The 17,712-nt window shown below is 39.8% G+C and overlaps 1 protein-coding gene across 1 annotated transcript; it reads right to left on the bottom strand.

Annotated features, from left to right (window-relative positions):
* Positions 1 to 5,371: 5,371 nt before the first annotated feature.
* Positions 5,372 to 17,096, bottom strand: oma1 (OMA1 zinc metallopeptidase). The gene is made up of 8 exons (XM_026160137.2): positions 16,401 to 17,096; positions 14,454 to 14,682; positions 14,105 to 14,278; positions 13,892 to 13,999; positions 9,610 to 9,738; positions 9,391 to 9,465; positions 8,833 to 8,982; positions 5,372 to 6,859 (listed from the first exon to the last, which is right to left on the bottom strand). Exons 1-8 carry the CDS (start codon positions 16,736 to 16,738, stop codon positions 6,752 to 6,754), a joined length of 1,311 nt encoding a protein of 436 aa, XP_026015922.2. The 5' UTR covers positions 16,739 to 17,096; the 3' UTR covers positions 5,372 to 6,751.
* Positions 17,097 to 17,712: the final 616 nt, after the last annotated feature.

The following is a 17,712-nucleotide window of genomic DNA, read 5'->3' as shown; positions in this document are numbered from 1 at the left end:
GGTCTGAATCCTACTCCCCCATGTTGTTTTGATGGATTCACAGGGATCACAGAGGAGGTGAGAGGAAGTATACAATGCACTACTGCACTGACGGACACAGATATGGAAAAGAGTACTTTGGTTTTTCCTTTGATTTATACCAGTGGACCAAACATTTCTCTATTGAGAGATGGACACCAAAATATTCAGACTGTGCCTTCAAACTCATTACAAAAATAGCAAGTATTAAAGAAGGAAAATGTAGTATTTTGCATTCACAGCTAAGTTTCAAACCTTTTTTTCAGTATTATTATTTTTCATTGCCCGCCCACAAATGGACAAAACTGATTCATGCTATTTATTTTTCCCATTTCCCATGAAACAAAGTTTTACATTTACCCTAAGTTGTGACTTGATGCACTCCACCAGTGAACGCAACTAGTGTCAAAGCAGCTGAGGAAGACTGATTTAAACAATTTCATCTCATGTCATTTCCACATCCTCTAGTCTCCCTCTGCTTCTGCAATCTTCCTTCCATCGTTCCATTCATTAAACTGGCCCCTCTCCTTGTTGAAAGACTGACAAGAAAGCTGGTTATTCAAATTTAAATCAACACTGACAGAGAAGCAGATGTAAAAGGAGAGAGGGGGGTAAAGAGAGCTACAAAGCTTGTAACCTGACGTTGTTAGTATTAATGTGATTCCACCGCAAGGGTTGAGATCGATGCAGTCAGATGAGGGACTGTGTTAACATCCTAATCTCTAATAGCATCAGAGCAGCCAGACTATAAAAACCTCCACCAGTTCAGCTATGCACACACACACGCACACAAGCATAGATCAAGATGATAAGACAGACTGAGGGGACACAAGGAGCCATTAGAGGAATACCTGCATTGTGTGCTGAAAGAGCATACCCAGATAGCCCTGATGACCCCATACATGTTCTTCACTGCTGTTCACAAAGAAGCTCAGCTCACTGGAACCCACAGCCCAAAGAGCATGTAAAAAAACACCAGATTGATTCATTCAGCTACAGTTTTTACTGTGTTATTTTAAGGAGTATCTGAAATCGAATATTTCAGCTGTTCTGTGTGAGCAATGCAGATATGAGCTTCAGATATACAACACTCTGCAAAAGTTTTCATTTACTTACGTTTTGCTTCCAAGGAGTCAATTATCTTTTAAAGAGGTCTTCAACAATAGTTCTCCAGCCACTTAACACTGATCACTAATCATTCAGGCATAAAAAAAGACACCTAACTCAAAGGACGACCCAGTCATGTGTCTACACATAATAGACAACTTAGCAACTGATTTTGTCACAAAAACACATTATTTTTTTCTCATTTCTTTAGTTGAATCTATGAGAAATAACAGAGATAACACAGTTTGACAGGCATAAAATAGTATTTTTGCACCAAGAAAGTGATTCCCAAAGTGCTATAGGTGAAAAACTTGGCAAATCTCAGCATGGTGTGCAAATTTGAAACCAGACAAATATAGGTCATAAAGAAAGAAGTAGTAGGCCTTAAAAAATCTGCAGCAAACAAATAGTATCTGAAAGTCATGTTCTTAGGATAAGAAATCCAACAAAGACTTGGCATGGGACCCGAGAGATGCATCTGGTCATTCAGTTCATACTTTTTACTCTTCACCAAAAGCTCATCAGAAATGGTTGTAGTGGAAGGATGGCTGTCAAGAAGCCAAGAAAGGATTTTCAACGAAAGCCAACAGGGAGAAAAGGCTGGTTTGCAAAATTACACAAGGACAAGAACTGGACAGAAAATCAGTCAAATCAGTTCTGAGGGAGTGAGGAATCCCAATTTGAAATGTTAACTTCAAATCATCAGTATGTATGGAGACGGTCCAGAGAGTATCTAAGTAATAAAATAGAGAAGAGGCTCTGCCATGGTTTGCATCTTAGGGGACTTTGTCAAAACTGATGGAATTATGAATGTAGAATAGTACTGTCAGATTCAGGATATAACACCGTATGGAAAGTGTCCAAGTGGCAACAGCATGACAGCTTTTCAACATGACAATGATCCCAAACTCATTGGCAATCCAGGAAAAGTATACCTGGATGGAAAAAAACACAATGGACTATTATCAGTCATTGACTGGCCTCCACAAACCCAACGATCTCGACATTATTAAAGCAGAAAACAGCCAAAGACGAGCTTTGAATGCCCTTTAAGAATAAGAAGCCTGGAGAACTATTGCTGAAGACTACTTAAAAAAATTACAAGAAATCTTGCCTAAGAGAGTTCAGGCTTTGTTGATGAATTATAGTGATCATACCAAATATTGTCCGCACTAAATTTTTGCTACTTTCTGTTTACATTTATGTTTGCAGATGTTTCAATAAATCACTCTACCTATTTCCCACTTTCAAAGCAAAGTATAAAGAAATGAAAGGTGACTTTTGCACAGTAGTGCAACTCATAATGAAGCTGCACTAGACAAAATTTGTATGTGGGAGAAAAGAGACTATCATCAACCTACTTAAACAACTCCAGGCTGAGAAAGAACAACTCTTGCCTTTCTAAGCAACATGGTTTTGCCCTATTTGCTAAAAATAAAATGTTGGTGGCAGACATATTCAGAGAAGAGAGAAAGGCACATAAAGTGACAATTTTAAACTGGGAACGAAACACAAAAAATCCTAATAGCACCATAATCATGTCATCCAAAAGTGAAAGATGAACTGATTAACTCTCACTGATATTTAGAGCTGTATAGTAAATACACAAATAGTTTATATAGTTCATACTTGTGGCTTCTCCTGTAATATGCTCAGATTGCATAACTACAGAAAGCATATGAGGAGTTTAAAATAGCTACTCTTTTTGCTAAGATCACATTCAGCCCAACACTCTGCATGCCACACGGCCCAAAAGAGAGTTGGAAAAGCCTTGGGCTATTCAAACCCATTTCCAAAACTCCTGGGACACTAGGTAAACAAAGTAAAAAGAAAATAGAATCATTTGAAAATCAACATCCCACAACCAATTAGGTCAATTGGCAACAAGTCAGCAACAAGACGAGTCTTTGGAGTATAAAAGGAGCCTTCTATGAATAAAGATAGCAAGGTTTTCAACACTCTGTGAAAGACTGCAGGGAACACATTAAGAATTATGGTTTTTAGCATAAAAATGCAAGAAATTAAGAAAAAGATCGAGTTTTAAAAAGTCAGGATCTGTGAAGTCTGTGACATCAAGAGGCTAGACAGTGCCGCTTCAGCCTAAACGGTGCTGCTAACTCACCAATGTCTTCTTTAGGGAAGACATTGCTTTTTTCAGCAATCCACATTCTGCATATAACACAACAGCACTGCTCTGCATTAAGAGCCTGAGCTATAAATGGGCCCACAGAAAATATGCAGCGTACAAATTACAAAAAAGCACTATTTTCAAATAACAAATTTAGGTTTTAGGTGATTTAAAAACTGCCACATTCTGTTTTTATTACATTTATACAATGTCTAGCACTTTTTTTAATGGCTCATGTCGACAATAACAAAATATTTTAAAAAGCGGTCTTTACTTTTCTATGAGCCTCATTGCTGTAAAACATTCCAAATCTAATTCTGACTCATTAGTAAGCCTCTGGGGTGCTCCTGTCTCATACTGCAGACACAACCTCTGAGACTTGAATGTGCGCATGTTTGAGACAGCGTCTTTAATTACCCAGGTAACACATCCAGATGCTCCATCACTCTGGCAATGGCAGTGATTAAAAGGAGTAAAATATTCATTTCAATCAGACACCCACATGCCACATGTATAATTAATGTGCAGCGGAAGGACGCAGCAACTTTTACACCAGCGACACACATACACACGCTTTTCCATCACCATATTCCCTCTGCACATAACAGCCAGCTGCTGCATTTGTGTGTCTGTCTTTGTCGGGGCGGATCCAAGAAATGGAACCGTGGATGAGCCACTTCGAGCAATACTCCACAGGGAGGTCAAAGGTTAGCCAGACTGCATTCTGGGACATCATTCAGCCACCTACACAGCAGATGTGTTGTGTTGCTCTTTCACTGCCTTTACTCTCTCTGGGAGTGTTTTTGTTGGGAAAACAGCATCTTTAGTTTGCCACTTATCAAGCATTCAGCTTTCTGTGGTGTGGGTGTGCTGCCTTCACTGCTCCTTCTACTTTTCAACAGTTCTGTGTTTATGTCAATACCTCAAAATACCTGTGAGCGGTTTGCAGAGGTCTCAGAAGCTGTCTGATGTCTCTAGTGGGTGGAAGACTATACAAACTCAAAACAATGTGAGACTTAAGGTGAATTTACAGACATAAAGTAGACATTTGATTTTGAACTTAGTTTGTGGAAAAGATCTTATCTGCTCAAGGCTGCGCATGCGAACAGAGAAACCACATCGAACAGGACTTTCCCATGCAGGATTCGTGCTGCATGTTAAAAATTAAACATCTGATTTGCATGTAAATCACCCCAAAAGATTCTCTCTTTCACACACTTGAAATGAAATCTTTTCTTTTCTCCTGTCAATCCCCATGGTTCCAGTTTGTTTTCTATTTCTGTCCTTTCAATCCATCTGACTGCTGTCTCTTTGTTTCCCTTGATTAAGCCCTCTGTCAAAGTATTGTTTGGACTCCAGCAGTAGGCTACAATTACTCAGCGCAGTGTGTGTATTGTATCACGCTCATTACAATTACCTCTGGGTGTGAGTGTGTCATCTGTTGCCTGCTCATGTTCCAATTTCTCTGCGAGTGGGGAGGAAGCTGCATCCAGCTGCCACAGTGTGCATGCAACAATATGACCCTGAAATAGATTATCTACATTATAATGAATGGGACCTGTGTATTCAAAAGTCCATAAAAAGGTCAAAATTGCCAAAAGAGACAACTTGTGTTCAGCAGCAGATAGTGAAAAGGCCCATACTCCAAAGCTGTTTAATACACATAATTTACACAAAATTGATCTCGTATTCAAGAAGCTACAACTTGTAGCAGTTGGCAGACATTACAAAAGAGCTGGGATGAGGCTGACTGATGGATATCCTAGTAGCTTCCATTTGATTACAACTGGCTTTGCATAATGTGGTCAATGAGATTTCAAAACTTTACATCTCTCTGATCAGCTGTGAACAGACAGCAAGGATATTCCCCAGGAGCCAAGCATCAATAAGTAAACCGCTGCCGCCACACGCACACTTCAAAAGAAACTCATCTTTCACCCCAGAATCTAATTGGTTGGTGTGACGATGCGAGGCGTTTGATGTTCCCTTACGTAATGTCACACAGGCAGATAATTTTACGCACATCCATATTACATTTCTGTTTGTTTAGCTGTATGCGCCCCTTTGATCGATGTCAATTTATAGATTTTAGAATAAAGGAGAAAAAAAGAAGAGATATCCAAGTTTGAATTTTATTCGCTAGTCACCTGCAAACAGAATACATATCCGCTGAGTTATGAATGTGAAAAAACCAATATGTGCTTTTCATTGGCTTGTTATGGACTGACCACTTACTCTAAAGGAGAAACCAACCCTAATATAGACCTACCCTGTGTTTTACCCTGTAAGAGAAAGCCTCCACAGCAGGTGTAAGACTCCCAACTGTTGTTTTTGGAGGCTAGTTCAGGTTCGGTGCCTAAAAAGCGTGACACAAATGAAATAATTTACCTCCCCACCCAAAAAAAACATAGTAGTATCATTTTTGATTTCACAGTGTAACCAAGTGTACCATTTCGTCTCCGCGCGCACACACACACACACATAAAACATTACCAAGATTTGAACCATAACTGCCCTCCCCTCTTCACAGTATGTCTTCTCCCGCAGGCTGTTGTTGTAAATATGAATGTTTTCTCAGTCAACTTGCCTTGTTAAATAAGATTTTAGAAAATCCCATGAAAGATTTCTCAAAGCTTGACGGCTGATATTGGCATTCCCGTGCAGTGCGCTGTGTTTTAAAACCCGCAAACAACCCAGCATAAATTTACACCATTAAGTCCCCCGGGCTAGAAAACAGATAAAGTGCTGTGCGTGTGGCATGAGAATGCAGTAGTCATAATGAGAATGTAGATGTCCTCTGGATGCCATGGACGCTGCCTCCAACAAGCACACGTAAGTGCTTACTCTCGTCTGTTGCCGTGTGTCAATGAATAATGCACATATTAATCTGGCAATGTATGGAAGCTAATTAATTCAGTATTTTCCTATTCAAGGTTATCTAATTAATGTGGTATCTTTGTAGTCATTAGGCATGGATAAAATTCTTGATTTATCTTCGTCAGCCTTTTACCTCAATTTTCTACTGATTTATATAATGACCCGCAGTCACTTCCTTTGTAAAACAACCGCCAGCTCCACCCTCGATTGTGGTGGTATCTGCAGTCTCTGCAATGGTGGGTGAGAATTTAACCCTTTTAGCACCTACGCACTCAGGTGCATTTTTTTTTCAATTTAATAGACAATAAGAGAAAAGTTGCTAGCTGCAGTTCATACTCCACTATAGTCAGTCAAGTTTATTCAAGGAAGTTGGTGATGATTTAACACCCCTGTCAGCTGGTGCTCTGCAATACGTGCTGGGATCCCTCCTCTGCAGCAGTAGCAGTGGCACAGGCTGCCATAACTCTCTCTGGAATTGCAGCTGGGACCAGGCCTTTGCTTAAATGATCTGCATCTGGGGAAGAAGGAAGTGCAGTTTGGGCAATGAATGCTGCAGGCAGTCTTGTGGGGACTGAGGTGGGGCTGTGGGTCAACACAGGTTTGTCTCCCCTCTCTGGCCCTTCACTCCCTGGTGTTTTTCAGCAACACACGGACGCTCTTGGAGAAAACATCACGAGGATCAGTAGCAGGCAGAGCAGGACAGACGCATCTTTCCCTCAGCTCCAGAGCCTGAACAGATATAAAGCAAAAGGACAGACACACAAACACTTTAAGCAAAACAAAACAAGATTAACCAGGGCTGGTGAAAACTCTATGTACAAACTAAAATGCTAGCTTACGTGCAGGCACATTAAACGTAATTCATGCAAAGTCACATTTATAGTTACCATCTGACACCTTTCAAACAGTCATGTGCCCTCCTGCTTGTCAAAAGCTCAAACGCTACAGCAGAGTCACATTTTTAAAGCCTCCTTTGGACTTAAGTTTTGTCTTAGTTTTTCTAAATCTGACAAGTGGAGGATCTGACTTGAGCGACTTTTAAATTATGCCCTAAAGCATACCTGTTTTAATGTCTACTTTACTCTTAATGGGATCTTAATTAACTGAACGAACCTCGTGCTATGCTAAATCAGTCTTAAAACTAGCAATCAAGAGCAAAAACTCATGAGGAAAGTGTTTACTGAGGAGTAGCATCGTTTCCTCATAGACTTCTTTTCACAAACAGATGTACTGCCCACTACTGGCCATTTGAAAGAATGCAGTTTTGATGCACTTCTGCACTGACTTGGAAGCTACGTCCATCTTTTATATACATTCTATGGTTTTATAGAGAAACAGAAAATTATAAAGTGTCTCTGAGTAAAAGACATGGAAGCAGCTATTGTAGGCCAACATTAGCATGAAAGAGCCATGTAACTAGCTTGGCTAAAATGGTTATGGTTAAAAATATTCCAGTATGTGACGGAGCTAATGGAAACTTCAATCACACCCCGGCCGATAAATATATTCTCTCCGTCTGTCTCACACACCTACGCACATCCCAAGTCATTAATCTCTCACTTAGCACCACCTACAAGACTGAGCACATACGTGTACTTCCCACTCAACAGGCTCTCCCTCTCATGTTACCGGTGGACTTGATGTGCTGTGCTTAAGGATGATGAGCGCGCACGTGGAGGTGGAGTGCCCCCACAAGAGTCGGGTTAGGTAGCTTGAGGCTGTCACCCTTTGCAAGGTTAAAAACATCACATTATGCATCGCTTTCACCAGACTGAGCTCGGCTGTTAACTGACTCATACATGCTGCTATGCTGGATCGAACAGTTAAGCATTGGAGGTACCAGAAACCGAGTCTTCTCAGCACCACACACACAAAGCAGGGCAATTAATCCCCAAACAACAGTCTTCATCACTTCACTGCCTGTGGCTACAGCCTGGTCTCGACAACAACTGCTGCTAGAGGTCAATCTACCTCACAGGGATAAGACCGGGTGCACGAGCACATACACAGAACATGCACATATTCAACGACATAGGCACCTGATGGACAATTAGTGGTTTACCCATCTGTTCGTCTTTGTGCTTGGAGCATCTGACAGTGCTCCAACAGTCCAAATAACAGTCAAGGTTAACCTCACTGCTGTCTAATACATAGATTATTAATCCACCTTTCTGCTAACACTTACACGCACAGAAAAAGTTGTGAGGACTGTGGATGCTGACAGTCCTCACAACTGAAACTGCTGTCTTAACTGGTTGTTGATTTCCTTATAGACTTAAGATACCATTGATTGGCTGGTCACACTGCCAACACTGAGCTGCTAATGTGGGGCTGTTTTCTTTCAGGCACTCAACTCAAATCCTTCAAGACATTCAGCTAAGCAGACATCCAGGCCCTGGCACAGCAAAATGTTTTTGCTGTCTTCCTAAAACCCCACGTTTCTCCTTCCTTTCTGCACTCCTCTCCATGTCTGCAGGTGGATTTATATCTCTCCAGACGCTTCATTAGTTCCATTAAGAATCTTTCCAACAGCTCCTAAAGCTACACTGTTTCTCCTGAAAAACAGAAAGGAGTAGGGCTGTGTCCCCACACAGGCCTCACAGATTTCTTTACTTCAAAGTTGGGACAAACATATGACTAAGAACCGACACAACAGTTTAGGGGGAAACAATCTAAGGAAAAAATACTGCGTGTGTCTATACCTCTGGTATGAGACGGTCCAGCTGAGCGACTCTGTTCCTGTGCGATGGGTGTGTGGACAGCCATTCAGGCAAGGTGGGCTCTCCTGATAGTTGGTCTCTGAGTTCCATCTGCTGCCAGAATACAGGTCCTGCTCGCACATCGGCACATGCCTGTAAATAATACACACACCTCAGAAACACACACAAGAAGTGGCATCCCACTGTTTTGTTCTGAGATAAAAATCTTCACTTTAGTTTCCTTTGACAACAGTGCCCCCTAGTGTCCCGTGGACAGATTGTATGATTGGGGAACATTAGAGGAAACTGAATGAGGTTAAAATAAAGAACAGCTTATAAAAAGTAAAAACATTTTAAAATTATTCCTGAATTTTTCTTTCAATCTCAAGCTCCAAAAAGCTGGATTTAACACTTTTCCTCGAGTCATTAGCCTGGTTGCATGTTTTTAACCCTAAAAATATCATCGGAGTGAATGCAACCAACGAAAAAACACAGGTGAAAACACAAAAGAAGGCACCGCTTGAGCCAGATAAATGGTGACCAAATTGGTGACAGTGATACCTTAGCAGCCAATTGCAATCCGACTTGATCTGCCTCAGCCTCCAGTTTCCGACTGAAAGGGCGTTGAAACAGCAGCTAGAAAAGAAAAAAGCAGATTTCTGTGTAGGTGTGTAAAAACTACAAGATTATTGTACATTTTTATCTTCCAGTCATTTTTTTAAACTGCTGTAACTTTAATACTTCATATACATTTTCAGATAATGAATATTAATTCCTCACCTCTCTAAGCTTGCCCTGTACCCAGTGTCCCAGCATTGACAGGCTGTCGTGAGGACACATGGCCCAGATGGCTACCAGGAGAACAACAGACAGGAGCTCCAGGACATGCGACATACTGGCCTGTTCTGCCTGTGGAGGCAGTGAGGGAAGGAAAAGAAAAGGAAGGAAGGAGGATAAAAGAGAAAAATATAAGAACAGAAAAATAGAGGTAAAAAGTTTTGGGGAGGTGATTGAGGCTGCTGAAACATATTGATTGTTCCCATCTATTTTAGTGGAACATTTACGCTGTAACAGATTTAGAGGTTTTAACAGCCAATCCAATAGAGCACACCTACTGGGTAATACCAAGCCCATCGATGCTCATTCCCTTCATCTAATTAAAATCTCCTTCAAGCATTTCCTCTGAGGACGTTTAAAGTCTTGAAATACCCACAACTTCATTAGACACTTTTTTAGAACAAGAAGAATGGGCTTTAAAGCTGGAGAGAGAGAAAAAGACAGCCATCTGCGGAGAATTAATAAAGCACAGCAGTGCCTGAGGTCACTTTGGTCATCACAGCACCGGCAGGATTAGTGACTGTTTGGATGTGATTGTCACCGAGTCTTTTATCAACGGCTGATGCAACAAGACTGCAACAGATGCCACTTCAGCTGATATGATACTTCCGAGACAGAGCAGAAGTGATGAATAGTCAGGAGATCTCAGTGTATAATGCAGTATATTCTGCACCTGTAGGGGGTCCACATGCATATTTTACAGTGCTGTGTGGAACCTCCAAGACTGTGCCAAGGGCTAATAAATGACTAAAGTTTGTTCTTGAGCAATATTTGCACTTTAAGTGTTTTCAGTGACTCATTCACTGCAACATCTGCTGCTGATCAGCTAAGCCTATTAGATGTCAGCATACTGCACAGGTCTTTGTGCACTGCAGCACTTCAGCCTCAGAAGCTAAACAGGTGTGAGGTTTGCTGCATTCAACTGAGTGCTTGTCTGTTACGGAAGAGTGTGCACTCAATGCATGAGAGAAAACATACAATCAAGGAATTTGTTTCTGTTAATAATACCAGTGGCAGGCGTAATTCTTTGCCTATTGTATAACTCCACTTATAATAAATAGTTCCAACTAGGGCTGGGCCATATTATACCGTTCACGGTAATACCGGTATAATGTTATGCAACGATAGGAAAATGAAATATCGCGATAGAATATGAGTAAAACGCGCATGCGCAGTGGCTTTGTTTTCATACGCACATGGCCGATTGTTGAGTGAAACAAATGAACCAGAATTGGTTTGTAAAAATGGTGCAACTTCAGTGATGTGGAACTGGTTTGGTGTTTGTCCGTCAGATACATGACAAAGCACATTTTTTTGCAGAACATGCAAGCGGCCGTCGTTATTGTCGGACTAAGATGCTCTTAAATCTGGGAGTAATCTGGGTCCTAAACTCCACATTCTTCAGGTCAAACGAACACTGCAGCATCACTGAGAATTAAAAATTGTCTAAATTCTTTCATCTTTAATAAAACGATCAGCATTGCTGCTTTACCAGGTGTAACTATGAAGTTTAACTTCCAGGCATCCATGAAAACAAAATTTATTACATTTAACGGAGTTAGAAGTTAGCAGGAAGCTAGCGGAAGTTAGCTCGCTAGTTTCGCTAGCATGTTCTGACTGAGAGACTGAGAGATTTCTGAAAAAAATCAAACGTACAGCTCTGCTATCACTTCCAACATAAATGAAGACAGGAAACTAAACAGCAGTGACGTTTATAGGGTTACTGAAGTTGGGCTAGCTGGTATTTAATGATGTGCTACGTGATCGCTAGCAACACAGCTATGTTAGCATAATATAAACAGTGAAGCTGGAGGACGAACACTAACACTTTTCCACTTAAAAAGGTTAACGTTAAGGTTTCTGATAGTTAGAGACAAATGCAATCGCATGGCAGGATGCTGTAAACGGACCAAACTTCAGTCAGAAGAACAACTGAGATAATCCATCCACAATACGAGGTCAGTCATTAATATACTGCAACAACATGGGAACTAGTGATGGGTCGTTCGCGAACGAAATGGCTCTTAGAGCCGGCTCTTTGACGTGAACGACGCGAGCCGGCTCCTCATCGCGAGCCGTCACGTGGGTTTTTTTTTTTTTTTCTTTCTCTCAGCCTCTCTCTCGCGCTTTTTTTCCGCTTCACTCTGCACACGAGCCTTGTGCTTTAGGCTGGGCAGAGGGGGGAGGGGCGGTAGTTACACTCAGTAGCACAGGAACAGAGCCAGAGAGAGAGAAAGAGAGGCAGGGACAACAACATTAGAAAGGTATAGTAATCATCCACAACTATTTTCGGTTGCAGATGATAAAGGATTGAGAAAGTTTATTCATGCAGGTCCATATGACAGAGAATATGCATGTTCTTTTAGTTTTCATATTATAATTTATATTTAATTGTGTTGTGGTTTGCAGTGTTTTGTGTTCTTTTCACTTTAAATTTGTGAAAGGAAAAAGCTGAAAATTTAAATAGTTAAAACTTGAAATGTGAATAGTTGATTTTTGTATTATATGATTTATTTATTACATTTTATGTGGAGTGAATAAATAAAAGTATATTTACGGTGGCCCCTAGAGACAAAGCACATACAAACTTCAAATCACGTACGAACTCTGAAGCATGTACAAACTCCAAAACACGTAAAAACACGTACAAACTCCAAAACACGTAAAAACTCCAAAAACACGTAAAAACACGTACAAACTCCGAAGCACGTAAAAACTCAGAAGCATATAAAAACTCAGAAGCACATAAAAACTCAAAAAACGTACAATAGACAACAGAAGTGCTCCAGGATGCTGGGCGCAGTGTTGAGCCTTTGTTATCTTGTGGCTACACAAGCCAGCAAGTACCAACGACCGGATTTGGTGTGTGGTAATAACAGGTAAATGAACTTTTTTTAAAATTATTTGAAAATATATATGAGTGCCTGTGTATAAATATACAAACAATACACACATGCTTTCAATTGTGTAATTTAAGTGATCTAGTAGCTCTGCTTTGGAAGTTCAGTTCATGCTAGAAATGTGTTTTGGAGTTTGTACGTGTTTTGTCTCTAGGGGCCACCGCATATATTTATATATAAACATATATAAATAAAACCACTTGTTTTTACGTTAGTAATTCCTTTTGCGCATAATTTTATATTATTGTTAATAATAAATTAATTAAAGCAACAAAACAACCTGAAGAGCCGGTTCGGAGCCGAAAGAGCCGGCTCTTTTTAGTGAGCCGAACCGAAAGAGCCGGTTCTCTAAAAAGAGCCGGAAATCCCATCACTAATGGGAACAGAGCAGCTGCCAGAGAATTCAACATTAATGAATCAATGGTACAGAAGTGGAGGAAGCAAGAAGAATGAGTTTAATAAAGTTTGATTTATCTGACTGCTTTGTTTCGCTTAATGTGCCTTATAATCCTGTGCACCTTATGGTCCGAAAAATACGTACTGCACACTGCAGTTTAATGTTGCAAAGCACCTCTTTTTAACTTCAGTGGATATTATACATGGTTATGCTCAGGATATGTCAGCCCATTTCTACTGGAAATGCCTTTTGGTTAAACTTTCAGCTAGGAATTTGCATTTGCACTGTTACATTTTTATAAAGTTTTAATGTACATAAAAACCAGCTTCTTGTTTAAGTGAAAATAAATGGAAGGTTGTCTTTTTGCGTTAGTAATGTTGTGGAGTTGTATTTTGTCTCGCATCAATTATATCGTCAGTTATATCGTTATCGCAAATTTTCAAATATATATCGTGATAAATATTTTTGGCCATATCGCCCTGCTCTAGTTCCAACATCATTTTAACAATCAAAATAAATGCTTTTTAAGGTCCATTTAGGACTTCAAGAAATAAGAATTAAGATCCAATAATGTCAAAATTATGCACTATTTTTAGGCTTTTATACACAAGCCATTTTCAACAATTCAACAATCCATACAACCCAGTACTTCACATTATATTCTTTCCCACACATACCAGGCTTAAACAAACCATTTCCAAAGTTAATACCTACAGCAGATATTGGGGAAATATGAAATATTTTAAGGTCTTATTTTTCTTGAATTCAATTTCAGAGTTTAAGACTTTTTAATGATCCAGAGAAACCCTGTATTAATTGTAAAAAATAAACCTATTCACTCTCAAGGTCAAGTCTTAAGGTAAATTTATGATGTGGAGTACAAACTATGCTATAACAGCAAACAGTCCGTGGAGGGTTATGTACTTACAGCGTGTCCCAGTAAGGCATGAGCCATCTCGTGTCCCAGTATAATAGTGAGCTGGTGAACATCTGCAATGGCTTCCAGCATTCCAGTAAACATGAAGACATTTCCATTCTACTCAAAGAATGGGAAATAACTTTTTAATCTTTGTAGGTGTGTAAACACTAGATTGCACCTTATAATAGTAAAATTTTTAGTGTTCAGCTTGTCTTTACTTACCGGTAGTACAAAGGCATTAACGCTGGGACTTTGCACCACATGGACAGTCCAGCTGATGTCATTCACTTCAGGGATGTCCTTGTTCCTTTGTGCCAGGTGCTGCACCACCCACTTCACCACCTGGTGACGAGGGTCAGTGACTGGAACAAGCAGCTCTGCATACTCCTCCATGTACTGAAACACAGAGATGACAACAAATATTTAAGGAAGAATTTCATTAAAAATGACATTTTTTCCATTTAACTATTCACCTTCTTACTTGTTGACTCAATAAATCTTCTTAGAAATGTTTGTGGAATGGATATTTGTGATTTTCTCACAATGTCACATGCAACACAACGTCTCTCACCGCATCTGAAGTCAGAGCTGCCATCTCCATGTAGTTCTCTTTACTGAACACAAGAAGGCGGGTCCGTCCTGTCAGGGGGGACTCGTCAAGGTGCGTTAGGAGGAAGAGGGTTACAATCATAATAGCAACACCTGCACCCCCTGCTATTTGCCAGCGCTTCTGCCATGCATATTTGCGCACCAGCTGCTGCCGTTTGTCTGGTAAGGCCACCCACCACTTCCTTATGCTCCTGTACAAAAAGAGGGGCTTTAGTGCTGCTGTAAATCCTTATGTAGCTCAGGCAGTACATTTAACACCTTATTCCAACAATTAGAACTAAATTAATTATCTGAAGCATGTTTAAAAAAAAATGCTCGGAGAAAAAGCCTGATGAAAGATTAGCAACCAAAGTTTCCCATAATAATGTAAGATAATAATGCAGAACAATAACCTCTTTTCTTTCCAGAGAAGCCTAACCTCAAATAAAGTGCTAAAACGTGCATAAATTCGGCAGGTAAATTTTGTAGTACTGCTCAAAGGCCAAAAAAAATGCCTGCTCTCTATTCTGTTGGAGGCAGGGAGGGGGAGACAAAATAATGTCTGCTATGTCTGCTAAATGATACCATCACAGTCACTCGGTTTCATGGATTACTTTGTACCAGTTAATTAAAACATAAAGCATGGAAACAATTTAGACAGTAATTTATTTGTTCTTATTTAAATCCAATAATTAAAACAGTTGATAAAACAATTAGGAGCGTGTTCATTATTTAATTAAACATTAAGTGTTGTTAAATGATATTATGCCTTAAAGCAAAAAGGATGCTCAATTTATCATCTGTATTAAGAGCTTTTCTATTGACACACCTTATTAAAGTCTTGCTTTTTATTTACATTCCAAATTTAAAATGTTACATCTATTTGAATTTGTAGACCATTATAGACTATAGTGTCGTATTTATACTGATTAACCACTTCAGTCTATACTTTTTAGGGGGGGTGACACATTGGTTGTGATTTTGCCCCTGTACACCACCACACTTTACTTAATATTATTTAAAAGATTAAGTTATGTTTGAAGTGCAAACTTTCAACTTTAATTCAAGTTGTTTAACAAAAGTCTTCCATTAGCTGTTTACAGCCAATTTTATCCAAGTTCCTTATTGTCAGAAGCACAAAAATAGGTAGACGACATTAAAGTGTAAAATTAAAAGATGCATTTAAAAATGGAAATACAGCAGATTTTCAAAAAGGTGTAGACCACTGGTTACAGAGATCTGTCAAACATCGTGGAGGCAATGTTATGGCACGGCAGGTATAGCTGCCAAAAAATTACTAATTAGAGTTTACTGATGATGTGGCCACAGATAGAACTAGCACATCTGGGGTCTAGAGGGCTATACTCTCAGCCAAAGAAGGATTTTCATCCAAGCTTCATTGGATTCACAATATTCTGCCAGCCTTTTATCGGAGACTACAGCCAAGGAGCATCACAATCAGCCAGCATGGTAGCACAGTGGTTAGCCCAACTGCCTTACAGCAAGAAGCTCCTGGGTTTGAATCCACCATATGACTTGGGTCTTTCTCTCTGTACTCCAGCTCCTAACCCCAGTCTAAAGACATGCAGTTAGTGGGGTAAGGTTCATTGGAGATTACTTGGTGATGAAAAAGTCTGTGGTGTATTGGCCTGCCTCCTTGTCCCCAAATTGGACAAGGAGCTACATAACAAAATAATTGATACTGTGTAAAATTATTATTCAGAAGAGGGGGCCATGTATAAAAATGCCTGTAATTTCTAAATATTTATTGCAATTCTTTTCTGAAACCCCTTAAATAAAAGCTCAAAGACTGCATTTGAACCCTTAAATTTTTTACAATCCACTGTGGTGGTGTTCAAAGCACAAACTACAAAAACTGTGTCTATCCAAAAGCTTGTGGACCTTCCTGCAAACACTATGTTTTTCCTACCTGCCCAGTATTATAGCCATAATCTTTTGCAGAGGTTTGATTATCATCCAAATGAGGGGAGCAGGCAGGGCCCTCAGGCGGGCAGAAGTGTGGAAGTAGTGTCCACATGGGGTCAGGACAGGACCACAGGGAAGAGGAGCAGTGGCTTTGGAGTAAATCTGATAACTCGTTGTCCGTCCAGTCAAAGAAGCTCTCAAGCGTACAGATGTGCTTATGGTATTTCGCCAACTGCTCTGAGGGTAAACAGCTCGTGTGCATACCCGGAGGTTCCCGATAAGATGCGACGAAAGCAAACTGAAGTGACAGCTCCTGAAAAGACTTCCGCAAAGTAGAGCCATGTTTTAATTTAATTTGATTTTTTAATGATACAATTTTTTTTAATTTATACGAGGACTGACCAAAAACAGTCAACGCAATGCGGTTATCTCATCCTAAAGGTCAAAATAAATCCGGTAGTGACACCTGGGGAGCTGCTCTCAGCTGTCAATGTCATCGCTAGAAGTGAAATTTACGTACACGTAAATTTGGTTATTGGGGGGAGCCGCGGAACTCTGAAATGCCTTCACCAGTCCAAAAGTTGGTTTTTAACACCATTACACGCTGAGCTGAAACACATTAATGCCCGGTGAGCCAAAAGGACGCGCTTTAAAATTACAAACTAGCGTTAACTGTAGTTTCTGGAACGCGCGCTCCTCCCAAATGAGTCCACCTAGAAACAGCCCCGTTACGAACGTTCCGCACACACAGCTCAAAGTTATATTATAAACGAGCTAAGCGTTATATTATAGAGCTGGAAGTTAACTGAATATATTTACATGTTAAGTGTGTGTCTTTTTTTTTTCTTTTTTTTTTTAAAATCATACCCAGGCTACTGCTTTTAATCCACCATAGTTTGGAGGCAAATATTCTACTTTGTACTCAAGCACATTTATTTTCATGTTTTACTATTTAACTTTTTTTGCAGTTAAAATAACACACATCAACTAATAAATTATCCTATTTTATTGTAGAGGTTCCCAAATCGTGTGCCAGATTAATGCCATAACTACCAATCTCAATAACTGTCAAACTTCAGACATGAACACAAGTGTGTGAAAACCGCTGATTATGTTAACCAGTTGTGTATATAAAGTATTTTTAACATTAGCTCCGGCTTCAACATTAAAGTGAAATAAACCACTGATTGATCAATGATCAATCAATGTTCGATTGCTTCATGGGATTACTTTGGCATCATGAGCACTTTCACTTTTGGTATTTTCAGTTTATTTTGATCCTAATTTTAACATAAATGGGAACTGGAATGCGGGTT

The sequence above is a fragment of the Astatotilapia calliptera genome, chromosome 23, assembly GCF_964374335.1.
Source record: "Astatotilapia calliptera chromosome 23, fAstCal68.1, whole genome shotgun sequence".
Lineage (NCBI taxonomy): Eukaryota > Metazoa > Chordata > Actinopteri > Cichliformes > Cichlidae > Astatotilapia > Astatotilapia calliptera.
Note: the sequence above shows the minus strand (reverse complement) of the source record. Positions and strands in the feature narration are given on the sequence as shown.